This window comes from Perca fluviatilis, chromosome 18 (genome assembly GCF_010015445.1).
Source record: "Perca fluviatilis chromosome 18, GENO_Pfluv_1.0, whole genome shotgun sequence".
Lineage (NCBI taxonomy): Eukaryota > Metazoa > Chordata > Actinopteri > Perciformes > Percidae > Perca > Perca fluviatilis.
In genome coordinates, this window is record NC_053129.1 from 1,309,632 (window position 1) to 1,325,000 (window position 15,369).

The window sequence follows — 15,369 nt, forward strand, 5'->3', positions numbered from 1 at the left end:
TAGAAATGCAGGAAAAGGGGTTCAAATGGAAAACATTTTTCTGGCAGGGGACCACCCGACACACAGGCACACAGTAGAGTGCATGGTACTGGGAGTTCTGACAGGAGCTGTCAGCCAGACTGTAGTACGGCAGCAAAAAGAACAATTATCATTTGCCTTTCACATGGGGAACTATTAAACATATACCGTATGTTTTTGTGGCAAATATGAGTGTAAATATAAGAGTGATTAGTTTATCATCTGCAATGGATGAATTAGAAAGTCATCTCAGAACTGAGAGGCAGAGTTTGTTAAACTCCAGAAAGAGCAGAAAAGGATGGACTTTGACATTTCTTTGTTAAACTACTGTTTCCAGGGTCAGAATGAACATTCATGCTGAACTGTTTGGAACTTGTTCCCCTGAAATGAAGGAGCTCCTACAGAATTGTTTCAGTGTTGTTTGCTGGCAATTAAAAAAAATAATTCCAGTTTAATCAAACATGGGTCTTGGCATCAGTAAAGAAACACAACCAGTCGATCAGCCAGGCAAGGTTAGATTATCTAAACCCCTTTTTCGAAGGAAAATCAAAAGTGAAAAACCATCACTGTCAACAAAAAGTGTGTGTAGCCAAACCAACAGCAGGTATGGTAGATCAAAGTTGAACCAGGAAACTGGATTGCAAACGAAATATCGTCCCACGAAAATCTCGCGATATTATAAAGGGGCCGATTTCTCGACGAGGGGAAAAGTTGTCTCGCGATATAAAGTACTTTAAATTAAAAAGGAGCTGGCGGGATTACATTTGACTGGGATTGTCCCTTGTACAAATAAAATTGACTGATTTATTGATTGAAAGCGGTCATGGACTTCAAAACACATTAATGCTTCCTTTCCTCTTAAATTGGCCCCAGTCCCTTTTTACCATTCTTCCACTTTAATCCCAGATTAAGAATTTGCTTTCAAGTCTGAGCTTGAGGGGAGAAGAAAATGTAAACAGGTGTACCTATTATTGGGGTATTTTAGGGTCTTTGTTGTACGAGGCACTGGAGCCCTTCTTTCCATTGATTGCATCAGTGCGGAGGTGGATCAAACATGGGAAGCCGGCTTTAGTCGGAGGGGAGTCAAGCATGAGGATTTGGAATGTCCTGTCCTGAATCATTATTGCCCTCCCTTGTGAAGGTGGCCCTGCTGGGCCGGGTGCTCTCTGGGAGTGTTGGGAGAGAGCAATGATGAGAGGGGCTGTGATCAAACAGAGTTGGCTACCAGGGGTTTAGTCTCCATCAGGAGGAAGTAGAGCTGGGCCTGGGAGAGTCAGGCTCACCCAAGATCAGAGGAGGAAACCCTCAGCACACGGCCCAGCGACTGCTGGGTTCACAGCCTGAAGAGCAAAACCCCGTGTACCCACTTTTAAAGAGTCCGTGCTATGGCTGGCTACAGAATTCTATACTTTTTAGGCACCAACCGAATTGCTTCTAAAAGTATCAAGAAATTAAAATTGAAATTATTGAAAAATGCCTCGTCATTCAATACCCAATTTCAATACCTAAGGAGTAAATGTCATCAGTGTCAGTGAGCCAATCAGCATGCTTCTACCAAGATCTAATAATGTCCATGATTTGCTGTCTTAACGTTACATGTCGCAGAGGCGCGCAGGAAAAACTCTATGTTATGCTCGCGTAGGAGTTGAGACATTTTTGTAGTGTAATGTGTGATAAAATTATCGAAAAAAGTATTGTTTAGGAACTGGTGTCAAAGTCACGGTATTGGTACCGAAAATCTAGATACCGAGGTAAAGCAAAATAAAGGATTTCCTACCAAATCAGAGGACAGAAGGGCATGGATGTACTGCCCCAGCTCCCTACAGCAGCTGCTGTGCACCGCCAGTGGTTCTTTAACTGAGAATCTGTAACTTCTGCTGAACAGAAGCTCCTGTGGCCATGAATGCCAATGACTGGATAGTGGCACATGAGGCTTCAATTCATTCCCCAGATACTCTCGATTCATTTGCTTAAAAGACATTATTATTATTTATTTAGTTATTACTAACAAACATGTTGCCTGTTGACACACTTTTTATTATACATTTGTCCCAGAACAAATCAAATGTTCATCTGAGATATGCTAAATCATAGTGTTACAATAGCACGAGTAGAAACGATTCATATAGTCACTGACCTGATGCAGTAATGTCTAGCTATGTATAGTTTGCTACCTTAAGCTAACATGGCCACTATAAGCTACAGGTTATATCAGTCCAAGTATCTATCTATCTATCTATCTATCTATCTATCTATCTATCTATCTATCTATCTATCTATCAAGTAAGACTGTAGCAGCAAACATGGTGCATTTTATTTCTTGCAAATTCAACTTTTCATTTTGCTTTAAAGCTACTAAAATCAATCTGCGATTTGAGATTTACTCCTGAAGTATTGAATGACGAGGCATTTTTCGATACACGATGCCTAAAATTTTTATATATATATATATATATATATATATATATATATATATATATATATATATATATATATATATATATATATATATATATACATACATACATACATACATATACACACACACACACACTATAATTAAGTACTATAATATAAGTTCCAAGAAGCTCTCCAATCTCTTCCATTCTTCGGTGCCTAAAACGTATTGAATTCGGTACCCAGTCCTACTTTTAACGGATCAATTGAGCGTGTAATGTAAAAGGGGTTGTGATAAACCCACAGATCATTATCACCCAACTCTGCCGTTCCCCCCAGCTCTACAAATGTTTTAGCTTTTAGCTCACGGTTTTGGTTTTACAATTTGTAACTTCACTATTTTAGTTAAGTCTCAGTAAAAAGTTTCCAGCCAAACCAAGCAGCTGCTTATAGCAAAACCCCTCTGATAACCCTCTGTGCTGCCCAGCAAAGGGCAGACAGACACAGCTGATGGCTAGCTAGTCAACATGGTGGACCCTTGAGCAGCTTTAGTCAAATATTTGCCCGAGGGGATTGGTGGAGGCCAAAAGCCAGGTAAATAACATTGAATAGTGGCTTACATTTGTAAAGTTGTCAGAAACACAACTGAACCTTAATATTTCTGTGTCTGCTGAACGTATGAAGGCAACCGTTTGTTAACCAGTAACAGAGAGACAGCAACCAAGAACATACCATTACAGTTTGTTGCGATTCTACAGGGGAGATTACATGTATTTTTATAAAGCTGGGTACAGAGTTGCTAAAATTAGACAAAGCCAATATATTGTTTACATTTCACAAAGTAAGCAACTTATGCCTGGTATCAGCAAAACCTGGAGAAGATGCAGTTCTTCTATTGAAAGAAAAAGAATGAAAGAAAGTAAGGCTGTGCAATTAATCGATTTTTAATCGTGATTACGATTTCTGCTCCTAACGATCCCAAAAACGGAGTAATCGAGAAAAACGATTATTTTGCACATTACATTTTGCAAGTCAACTCTTATTTTGTCCTGTGTTCTGAATGGAGAAAAAAAAAGGCTCAAACCGGAAAAGTATTAGAGGGAAATTTCACAGTTCAAGGTGTTCTCACTGTTAATTTGAACGGTTTCACTGTTGTTTTTTAATTTCAATAATTACATCTTTCCAAAAGTCAATGAGTAATCATGTAAAATAATCGTGATTTCAATATTGACCAAAATAATCATGATTATGATTCTTTCCATAATCGAGCAGCCCTAAATGAAAGAAAGAAAGAGCCACTAGATTTGACTTTTACCTTTGTGTGCAGCAATGTCAAGAACAAAATGGCTATAATTGGCCATGGACCATCATAAAAGACGGTGCTACCGACTAGGGAAAAGACAGTGCAAGTAAAATAGAGACAGAAAACCAAAGATGTCAGACAGAGACAGCAGGTAAAGCAAGGAGAGAGGGAAAAGAGCAAAGACCACAAGACAAAACATGAAAAGAAGTGAGAGGGCAACAAGAGAGATGAAAACCGAGAGAGCTTTGGAAAGACGACAGAGGCATCCTGAGGCTGAGGTGAGATCAGGACTAATCTGGTGTGACTCAAGACGCGGCAGCCTTCCCTGGCCTGCTCTCCATCCCTGCCGAGCCCGGGGGAACGATGCAGTGAGCAGGAAGAAGCCCAGCAGAGACAAGAGACAGCAGAAGTAGGCCACAGGGGTAAACACATGTGTAACCTAAGATCTGCCCCAAACAGACAGGAGGTTGGCAGGAGGCTGAGGGCAAATGTCAGATTGTTTTGTTTATGATTTAGGTTTACGTCAGCAGTGTAATCAAACACTAAAATTTGAAATGACCGATTAGCTACAAGCAGGGGCGTGGCCATAATTTCCACAGTGAGGGGGGCAGACCATTCAGGAGGATGGTTTTTATTGAATAGATCCTCTACCATTTGTCTCTCCAAATCGCAAATTCCAAGTAGCCTACATTTCACGTATGATTGATGGAAACACTGACAGTCCACACTGTTTTCCTGTTGCATCTTGCCCAATGGGAGACCTGCTAACATTTTGAAAGGCCACACGGAGGTGGAGAATGCCAACGATTCAAACACGTGGTACTAAAGGTATTCAATATGCAAAAAGACAAGACATTCTTTCACATTTGAATATATTACTCACATGAACATTGGAACTATTTTTCAAATTTGGTGGCCTCTGGCACATTATAATGTCACTATTCCATCATATACACTTATCTTAATTATTGCATTGAATGAGTTTTCCTCCCTTTATTTTTTGTATGTGTTTTTATGATATATTTTATATTGCCTATGTCTATATGAGTCAATCAATCAACTGATGCAACCTGAGTAAAGTGAACACTCGCCTACATATGATGCGTTCAAATCAACTCGGACGTGTGGGGGAGGGAGGGCAGCGACATGGAAAGTGCGGGGGACATGTCCCCTGTGTCCGCTGCGCCCTTGGCTACAAGGAAAACTCTTACTATAAAGCACTTTAAAAGACAGATAAAGTCTCTTCCATCTTGTACTCCAACCATATTCCCTGGTAGTGTTCAGCAGCACAATGTCACTCGTAACAATGCAGGAATACGTGTGAAATAAGACTCATGTCCATGAATTTATTGCCCCAGTGCATGCTGGGATGATACCCAATGCACCTACCGACCTCATGTAAGTCATTATGGTTTCAATTATCTACTCATTTTGCCTTTAATTAAAATAAAATAAAAACAGCATTGGAATTCAAGATAACTTCATCCAGGATTAACAAATAAATCCCCAAACTGCTTTCAAAGAACCAAATTAGCTGGATGAGAATAAAGAGGATTGTTTTTGGAAAAACCAAATCCCCTTCCCTCGTGTCATTGTCCCGTACCTTGGTTGTGGCCCCTGCGGAACTTGACAGCCCCCAAGTTCAGCAGGTTCATGCCGTACAGATTGTAGTCTATGAAGAGCTGCAGCAGGTAGGGGATGTGGCCCTCGTGGGGCTGGTAACTCTTGTTCATCACCGCTCCGCTTTGTAACAGCTCACAGACCCTACAACAAACAAGAGATTATTCCATAATGAAATTTAAAAACACACATTTACTTATTAACGACAATTACACAAACGTAGCAGTCATTTTCCCTCGGCTACAAAGCTACAGGTTGTTTTTGGTGCCGCTGGGATGTGTTTAGAGGAGGATTAGCTTCTCCCTTTGAAATCTGCCACGAGTTTGTTTGGCTGTTGGTCTGAGGCTCGTGCCTTGGAAAGTGAGATTGCCGTAACGCGAGTAGCGTTACGGCAATCTCACTTTCCAAGTTTTTGCTGGGCTATATGGAGAAAATCAAATATCACGATATTTTTGACCAAATACCTTGATTTCAATACAGCAATGATATTGTAGTGTTGACTATTGGTGCTTTCACAAAAGTAATGTGGATATAATGACTGAGTGGGTAAAGGCAAATAATAGAACAGTTACAACAGTCTGGAAAATGACATCACTTTACTGTAATGCAGCCTTTAAAACCAGGAAATATGTCATATTACGATATCCAAAATCTAAGACGATATCTAGTCTCATCACAATGTCAATATAATATCAATATATTGCACAGCTCTAGTTTGATCTAACTTTAACAAGCTCCCACAACTTCAATGAGAAAGGTATGGAAACCCTTTGCTCTGGAAGTAAGGAGATTTGCTGTGCTCTGATATTATTGGAACGTTGCCTAGCGGAGTATAAAAATGAGGTGCTAAATGCAGGCCGCATGCCCACGAGAGAAAGCCAGAGAGTGCTGCAGTACTGTCGTCTGTCGGAACACGGCCCTGAGAGAGGATTCAGACTGACAAGAGCCCTGTGAGGAAACACACAGTCCATCCAGCAAAAAGGATTAACCAGGCTCAACTTTTTTTGCAAAGCGGCGTTTTGTGCGGCAAGACGCTGCACATTCCTGGTACATTACTTTGTAACGCAAACACTGTTATTTCTACTGCTGACCTTGCCATCAACGTGACTACAGATGTATTAGTTGCTGACATGATAACTTTCCAGAGATGTAAAATCTTGTCTGTCAGTACAACAAACTGTTGTACAGTGTTGTCTGCATCTGAAAAGCCCTGAAACACATTCATCTGTTACAACAACTGGACACAACATGCCCCCACAAACAGGCTACTTTACACTGCTACCTTTTGGTTAAAAAATGAATACCTCTCATTCCCCCTTGCTCTGGCATTTCTCCCTCTCATTCCCCCTGCTCTGGCGTTCCCCCCTCATTCCCCGTTCGCGTTCCCCCCTCATTCCCCCTGCTCTGGCATTTCTCCCTCTCATTCCCCCTGCTCTGGCATTTCCGAGCTCCTAAACTGGAGACATTTGGAAACACTTCTGACCCGTTTTGGTTTGGAATCTATGGGTTGTGTTCCGCAAATGGTGCCTTTGGCAACACAGACGCCGATATTTCGCCGTCTGATTGGGTCTTATCGGTCCAGTCAAGTCAATTTTATTTGTATAGCACATTTAAACAAACAATAGTTGACCCAAAGTGCTTTACAGGTAGATCAGGGAAGGCATAAACAGTATGCCTTAAAGATACATAATCAAGTGTGCAAGGTACCATGAATATAGTTAAGCAAAGGAAGAATTGAATAACATAACATAGAATAAAACAACAATGGAACGTTTGTAAATACAAAAAGATGTAAGTCAAATGTAGGAATGAAAGGGAGTTAAAAGCAACAGAGTAAAATGTGTCTTCAGATTTGATTTACATGATTGATATGGGGTGGGAGAGAATTCTAGAGTTTGGGGGCTACTACGGAGAAGGCTCGGTCCCCTCTGGTTTTTAGGCGTGTCCGGGGGATGACAAAGAGTTGTTGGGTTGTGGACCTGAGTGCCCTGGCGGCAGAGTAAGTAGACAGGAGATCGGAAATATATGGAGGGGCTTGACCATGGAGAGCTTTAAAAACAAAAAGTAAAACTTTAAAATCAATTCTGAATTTCACTGGCAACCAATGCTAAAATGGGAGTTATGTGGTCATATTTTTTGGTGCCAGTGAGGAGTCTTCCAGCAGCATTCTGCAACGGTCATAACGTTGAGAGTCATGAGAGCTATTAATAGAGCGATCAGCAACAATCCCTGTGTCCGGCGGCAGCTTCAGCCCTACATGGAGCGCCGGTTTTGGGTGAGGCCGGGAAGAACCAGTGCCTTGTGGGATAACTTTATCAAAGAACTTGTGGTTCCTAATGAATGGAGAGAGAACTTTTCGGATGTCCAGATTGGCCCTGCAGATGAGGGCTACAAACACTCGTGTGCACGGAGATCACTTTTGGCTCAAAACTCCACTCAACAACTAAAACATTGCGGTGTAAATGTAGCCACAGCCCCCTGCCAACACAGCCAACGTTCTCGGAAGCTGGGAATGACGTCAGACCCGAGTTGAATGTGTTCCATTTACAAGTCGGATTGCGAGGTTGTACAAGTTCCGAGGTCGGAAATCAGGGGCCGGGTTTTCGACTTTGACTTCGGAAAATCCAATTTCCGAGTACAAATGGAACGCACTATAAACCCTGGATGCAGTCACGGCGCCCTTGCAAAATAGATAGTGGCGATATAGGGGAAGGGGAGGAGAGTCCCTGGCATACTCTCTGTGAAGGACGGCCGATTGACCCCATGTCACGTGGCTCTCTGCTGAGAGCGCCGTCCGGCAGAGAGCAAACAGGGTTTTTTTGAAAATATTTTAAAGGTCCAATATGTAATATTTGTACTGTAATAAATCCAAAAATGACACCAATGCCTCATCAGATATTAAGGAAACATGTTAAACTGAAATACTATCTTTTCTGACAACAATGCTAATTTCAGTATTTTTTCTTTTTGAAATTTACATTCCGTGACGGAATTTATGTTTATGTTTTGATCTGTGTGTTGTTATCAACGGCCCAGTTTGACAGCCAGGCCGGGTTGCCAGATATACTTAAAAACGTAAACCCAGCGCGCTACAGCTGTAACGTTAGTACAGCCATGAAAGCAGCACACAAAGGTACAGGATCAACGGAGATAAATTCTACCCGACCTAAAAAAAAAAGAAAACAGCATGTTTCTAACAGTTGTGTGACCAGAGACGTAACAACCCCCTGGTAAATAATGGAGATGTATTTGAAAGATGGAGACAGCTTAGAGCCCAAAAGGACACAGAGTTGGCTTATTTTCTCCTGAACCGGTAAGCATTAGCTTCAGGCTAATTTATCACAGCTACTAGGGACGGGCATTTTTTGTCATTTCAACATTTGTGTACTCACATTTAATTATATAGCTAGAGTACCGGAGTTGGTTACTCGCAAAAACAATTGAGACACAGCCAGTAAAGTGATCCCGACTGGTCCTGGCTAACGCCGCCATGCTAACCCTGCTACCTGTTAACGTTACCGGAGGACCAGGCAAGCAGCCCACGGCTGTTTACAGCGTGTAGCCTCGTCAGCGGCTGGAGCCGACAACGGTGAGTTATTTTGGCAGCCACGAGGGGGCTGTAAATCGGAAAGAGAGGACTGTGAGTTTGCAGTGTGTTTAGCGATTTTTGCCGTAATTCTAAGCCAATGAAGTGTGTTCCGTCGGTAAGGTAGTGTTATTTTTAGTGTTTCGTATTGTAATTCTAAGCCGAGGAAGTGTGTTCCGTCGGTAAAGTAGTGGTATTTTTAGTGTTTCGTATTGTAATTCTAAGCCGAGGAAGTGTGTTCCGTCGGTAAAGTAGTGGTATTTTTAGCGTTTCGTATTGTAATTCTAAGCCAAGGAAGTGTGTTCCGTCGGTAAAGTAGTGGTATTTTTAGCGTTTCGTATTGTAATTCTAAGCCAATGAAGTGTGTTCCGTCGGTAAGGTAGTGGTATATTTAGCGTTTCGTATTGTAATTCTAAGCCGAGGAAGTGTGCCTGACTGGCGTGTGGAGAGGACAGTGAGGTTGTTGTGTTTTTAGCGGTTCATACTGTAATTTTAAGCCGAAAAAGTGTGTCTGTCAGTTGGTTACAGAGCTCCGCGTGAGCACGGGCTTTTATGACTGTCAATATAGCCAGCATCTAACGTTAGCTACTCCGCTGTGCTGTGGAGTAATGTCTGGCTATGTGAGAAAAGTGTCTAGCAACGTTGTTGTGAATGCTGCGGTCTCAGCCTGGGAACCTCCGTGAACTTCGAGTCTGGGCAGGAGGGGGCGGGGGAAACGACTCTCCAGTATTTTGAATTGGTAGTGCAGTAACTATTTTAACCGCTAGCTGCCAGTATTACACACAATATTACATATTGCACCTTTAAGAATATTGTTTTAAAGTGTTTAACTGGTAGTGTTAAATCGGTCAAATATGCCCTGGAGTCACGTTCCTCTGCCATTCAAAGTCTCCTCCTCTTCTTCCTTCACTTTCTTCTTTCCTGCCTCCCTTTTGCTCTCTTCTCTCTTCATTGCTCTGTCGGGTATTTTCTTTACCTTGGTTCTCTCTCTTCCTCAGTCTGTATTTGACTCTCTCTCTCATCACCCTCTCCTCAGGCATCTTCCTGTCGCTCTCTTTCCCCCCCTCTCTCTTTCTCTCTCTCTCTCTGCCAAGTACCAATTCAGCTGCACAACTCCGCTCACCTTGTCACCACTAACGCTGATCGCTCTGGCAAATAATTCCGTCTTCCTGCGTGCTTCCATGCACATACACAGCCTGCCATTCAGTAGCACCGAACCAGCCCGGGATGATCCCCATTCTCATTTAAGCGCATCGATCCCCAGTAACCTTACCTTTTGACCATCTGAGGATTGTACAGATAGATCTTCATAAAGTGCTTCTCCTTAGCGTGGTAGCCATAGAAAGGCCTGCAAGACAGGAAAAAGACCTCACTGACATACTGCATATAAACCTTAAGATTTCAGTAGAAGGATTTCCCACATTTTTTTATTTTTTTATTTTATTTAAAAAGGGTTTTGCAGCTTTGCGTATTTGAGTTCATCAGCCTCAATCGTGAGTCACTTACATGCCAGAGACCAGCACCACCTTGAAGACGTGCTGGACGCTGGAGGCAGGGTTTCCCATGGCAACGTTGAGGGCCCTGTCGGTGCTGAAGGCCACCTGCCGCAGGTAGCGCTCCGGCTGTTGGCCGTAGCCATCGTAGGGTACGTAGATGTAGGGGAACACACCGTGGAGGTGGAGGCATGTCTTCTGGCCTGCAACACAACAACAACAACAAATCTTTTGAACGTCGGGCGTACAGTTGTATCTCATGTATCCACGACACGTCCCACTGCGTTTGCTGCTCTCAAATCTAAATAGTCCACAGCTTCCTTAACATATATTTTCAGGCTTTTCTTTTGGATAACTTAGAATATATAGTTGATGTAAAACATACTGCATAGTGGCTGGGTAATGAGACTAGTAGGGCTGCACATTGTCAAAATGTTTCATAACCAAAGCAGTGTGGGTGTGTGTGTGTGTGTGTGTGTGTGTGTGTGTGTGTGTGTGTGTGTGTGTGTGTGTGTGTGTGTATGTATATATATAAATAATGTATGTATGTGTGTGTGTGTTTTAAACAAATATTTTAGTCGTCCAAATCTTCCCATTTCGTGTAATATTCTCCCTGGTCACATACATCACATCAAAATGTGGGTGACAAATCCAACCTCTGCGTGACTGAAGTGACATCATCTCAAGCCCAGTAAGCTGACCTGACCCCAAACATGCACTGCTCTGCAGTATGATCTTGCATGGTCCAATATGACACCGTTGTCCCTCCACAGATTCCCCCACTTTACACATGTAAATATTTGATGATTTAAAAATCCGATATTCAGATATATCGGCAGATATTTTATTTATTTTTTTAAACCAGAAATGTATAATTTAAGATATTAAAGTCCTTTAAACAAAAAAGACATAACAAAAAAGTCAGAGTGTTGCCAACAGGGAGGTTGTAGAGCACCCTCTGGTGGACAAACTGCAACGCCAACACTCAGAACATGGTTGAAGGGGGTTTCGTCCGTTTTTATTTAATTTTTTTCATATTCAATTATCAGAATCATTTGTCATTATAAATGATTCTGATGAATGAATATTTAAAAAAAATTAAAATAAATAAAAAAATCATCCATTACAAATGCCGATACCAATAGTTTGGAAAATGCCTAATATCGGGCCGCCGATATATCGGTCGGGCTCTACCCTACATTCTACCCTCATTCGAAAGCGTCGCTGGGGATTGTGGGTGGCGCGGAGGGGAGGGGATTGAGGTTTTGAAGGGAGGTCAGCCGGTGCAGGGGCAGGGATATACAGTTGTCAACCATAATCTCGCTCCTCCATACCTCTCTGAACTCCTTCAGCCCTACACTCCATCCCAAACACTCCGATCCTCCTCTTCCTCACTGCTTTCCACTCCTTCTGCCCGCCTGTCCACAGTGGGGTTTAGAGCCTTCAGCCATTCTGCTCCTCGCCTTTAGAACTCCCTCCTGCTATCCATGCGTACCACAGAGTCTCCACCCACCTTTTCCGAAAGGCCTACCCCACATGACTCCACTCTCCATCAAAACCATGGCTAGATTGCTTTATTAACGTTTTCTACCTCAATCTTTTAAATGGGTTTGTTTTAATTTAATTATATTTGCCTTGCTAACTGTAACTTTGGCTTGTTTTAACTGTAAGATGTCCTTGAGTGCTATGAAAGGCGCCCATAAATGTATTATTATTATTTATAACGGGAGTGCTGTGACATCATCACTCCCAGACGGACACGCACACTGCTGAGTCATCTGAGGTGAACTGTGATGCAGACAGCACGCTCTGATCCATTATCAGCCTGGTCCGCTGCTTTCATCTGCAGACTGCTGCACTGGGTTTAATCTGGGTTATGTAACAGATTGTAACGAAAGTGTAAAAATTAAGACCAGAAAAGGAGGCTGAGGCTCACAGAAATCGGAGCTTCTGACTCTCTGAACTTGCATCAGTGACGGCTGGCAGCTGGACAGGAGGAGGCGGTAATAAGCAGGAGCTTGACTCTTGCCCAGACGTGTCAGCACGTGCCCAGAGACACGCCTGCCTCCCCAACGCTCAGGGGGCTCAGGGCTTCAGGAGAGGAAGGGGAAGTGGGGGTTCTGGCACGGTTACTGCACCTCAAACACACAGCTCGCCAATTCTCCATCCTCACGCTTTGGTATGGCAGACGATGCTTGCGTGCCGCAGTCCTCCGGGCACGACTGTTGAGATTGCTGGACCCAAAGTGGAGCTTTTCCAAAAGAGGAAGAAATATTCCCAGCATCTCTCTGCACAACGATGCATACGGCTGCCTCCAAAACAGGAGGGGAGGGGGGCGCGCGATGAGATGTGGTGCTGAAAGACAACGAGCTTCTCGGAACAGGCCTGGTGTAAGACCGGCGTCGGTGTTAGGAGCAGGGAGCAGCATATGCTGGAGCACACCAGACCATCATAATAAGATAAAGCGAGCAATTATCATTTGTTATTCTGTTCTTGGAAATTAAAATAGTATTCCTTTGAATGCCATGCTAGGCTAAACGGGGGCTGCATTATGAAATATTAAACCTGTGAAAAACAAGAGACCAAATCTAGCATACAATCTCTGAAGTCCATCATAATCAACTGACCGAAGAGTTATGTTACATATAATTTAGATAATCAGTTACTGGGTCCAGCTTCTCAAATTGGGGGGGTGGGGTGGGGGGTTTGCTGCATTTCTCTATCTAGCAACATTAATACATTGCCTTGGAATCTGGCAGTCTGGGACTGCAATTCTCTATCTCACTATATAATATTTTAACCCTAGTCTGGTCTTTATGAGCAGAAACAGCTATCAATCATACTTGGTTGTAACTAGAGGTGTGAATCTTCACTGATCTCCTGATTTGATTACGATTATCACGTCAGCGATTCGATAGCTCGATGCATCTCGATGAGTCAAATACATTTTTCTATTTAAGCCATGTAGGATATTTAATTCATAGCTTTTCAAGCTTCAAAAACCAAATATTCTGCACTGCTCCAATACTAAATAAATTGGATACATCAAACTACAGCACTGAGCACATGGCACTTCCTGAATGTGCAAAACATAACAGAATATGTAGCATATATCAGTAACAGAAAGGTTGTTAGGCCTACATTCAATTGTAAACAATTTGATGCATCGATCATTTGATTCATTTCAACGCCTCTAGTTGTAACCCCTCCATGCGCGTTGTTATGGCGATCCAAGCCTGTTACTTATTGGTTAATATGCTTTTGTCAACTATTCACACTAGGTGGTTTTCTTTATTGCAGTCAGGAGATGCAGAGGGACAGTGGGATCAGTAGAAGTGTGTCAAGTCTGGAGTGTGTACAGTATGTGTGCGTCTCCGATGTACAAGCTGTGTGTAGTGCCACTGCGAGCGACACAAAAGGCTGGCAGCCACTCTGTCCTCAGCCTGCCGTGTCTCACACACACACAGAGACACACGCACACGCACACGCACACACACACACACAGACAGACAGCTTCTGCTGCAGTTACTAGGCAACGGCAAAGCAAAAGCCCCTGACAGACAGCAGGAGAGATAAACAAGTGATTCTTTCCAGCCAGCTGGTCAGGCCACAGAAAGAGAGACGTAGGGAGAAAGTGTGTCTGAGAAAGCAAGAGTCAGAGAAAATGAGGCAAATTATAAGAGAGAAAGTGTGTGTGTGTGTGTGTGTGTGTGTGTGTGTGTGTGTGTGTGTGTGTGTGTGTGTGTGTGTGTGTGTGTGTGTGTGTGTGTGTGTGTGTGTGCGCGCATCTGCATGAAAAAACAGGGAGGGGTGAAAAGACGGAAAAATAAGGACGGAACGAGATAAACAAAGTGTGTATATGTTTGGGGGCGAGAGAGAGGCAGAAGATGAAGGAGTGTGGACTGACCAGGAGTTCATGTTCCAGTTGGATGGCTCACTACTGGGATGCAGTCAAACTTAGAACAGTGGGCAATTAACCGAGAACTTTATGAAACTGATGAATCTACAATTGATCTTATTGAAGGCGCGTTGGTATGTGGAGTAAATCCCCCCCCCCCCTCCTCCTCTCCTCCTCAATAGTTACAGACACAGAAATGGCACATCCTAAGGAAAGCTCATTGTGGGACTGGCTCTAGTGGCTGTAATTCTGCACCAAGGCTGAATTTAGGGAAAGAGAAGTCAGATACAGTATTAGGGGACCACTAAGGTCTATATAAAAGAGACTTCAGATACAGTATTAGGGGACCACTAAGGTCTATATAAAAGAGACTTCAGATACAGTATTAGGGGACCACTAAGGTCTATATAAAAGAGACTTCAGATACAGTATTAGGGGACCACTAAGGTCTATATAAAAGAGACTTCAGATACAGTATTAGGGGACCACTAAGGTCTATATAAAAGAGACTTCAGATACAGTATTAGGGGACCACTAAGGTCTATATAAAAGAGACTTCAGATACAGTATTAGGGGACCACTAAGGTCTATATAAAAGCATCCAAAGAGCACCATGTCATGGGACCTTTAATGCACCAGAAATTGAACAAGGTATCACACATCAGTGAGGCAGTAGCCCCGCAGCTTAAGTCTGTTTTATGCTTCTGCGTCAACTCCATGCCGTAGCTACGCCGATGCTCCTACGGCCCTTTCTGCGTCGGGGTTGCTTTGCATCGTGGTGCATTTCACCTCCATAACGCTAGGGGGTGATAAGTCTGAGGTTATTTGCGAGGCGTCTGCCAGCCAGTATAGGTTATGTTAGCAAGCAAACGTTAGCAGTACTGCTTGCTGGCTAAGTGCTAATTTCAGGCCTCGGAGGGGGGGTTTGCGGCGACACAGAGGGGTCTGCAGGGGTACGCCGTTAATTTTTGACGCAGAAGCATAAATCAGCCTTTAGTCATTTGTAAAACCAGCTGCTAGCCTGTTGACTGAATGACATATACTGAGCTATAAT

The 15,369-nt window shown here is 43.0% G+C and overlaps 1 protein-coding gene across 2 annotated transcripts in view; it reads right to left on the reverse strand.

Annotated features, from left to right (window-relative positions):
• Nucleotides 1-15,369, reverse strand: part of rev3l (REV3 like, DNA directed polymerase zeta catalytic subunit) — a 108,043-nt gene that overhangs the window by 52,237 nt on the left and 40,437 nt on the right. For both annotated transcript variants that reach the window (XM_039782867.1, XM_039782866.1), the window contains exons 2-4: nt 10,431-10,620; nt 10,198-10,272; nt 5,322-5,482 (exon numbers count right to left, since the gene is read on the reverse strand). In XM_039782867.1, the coding sequence (XP_039638801.1) occupies nt 5,322-5,482; nt 10,198-10,272; nt 10,431-10,620 (426 nt within the window). The remainder of the gene's footprint in view (nt 1-5,321; nt 5,483-10,197; nt 10,273-10,430; nt 10,621-15,369) is intronic.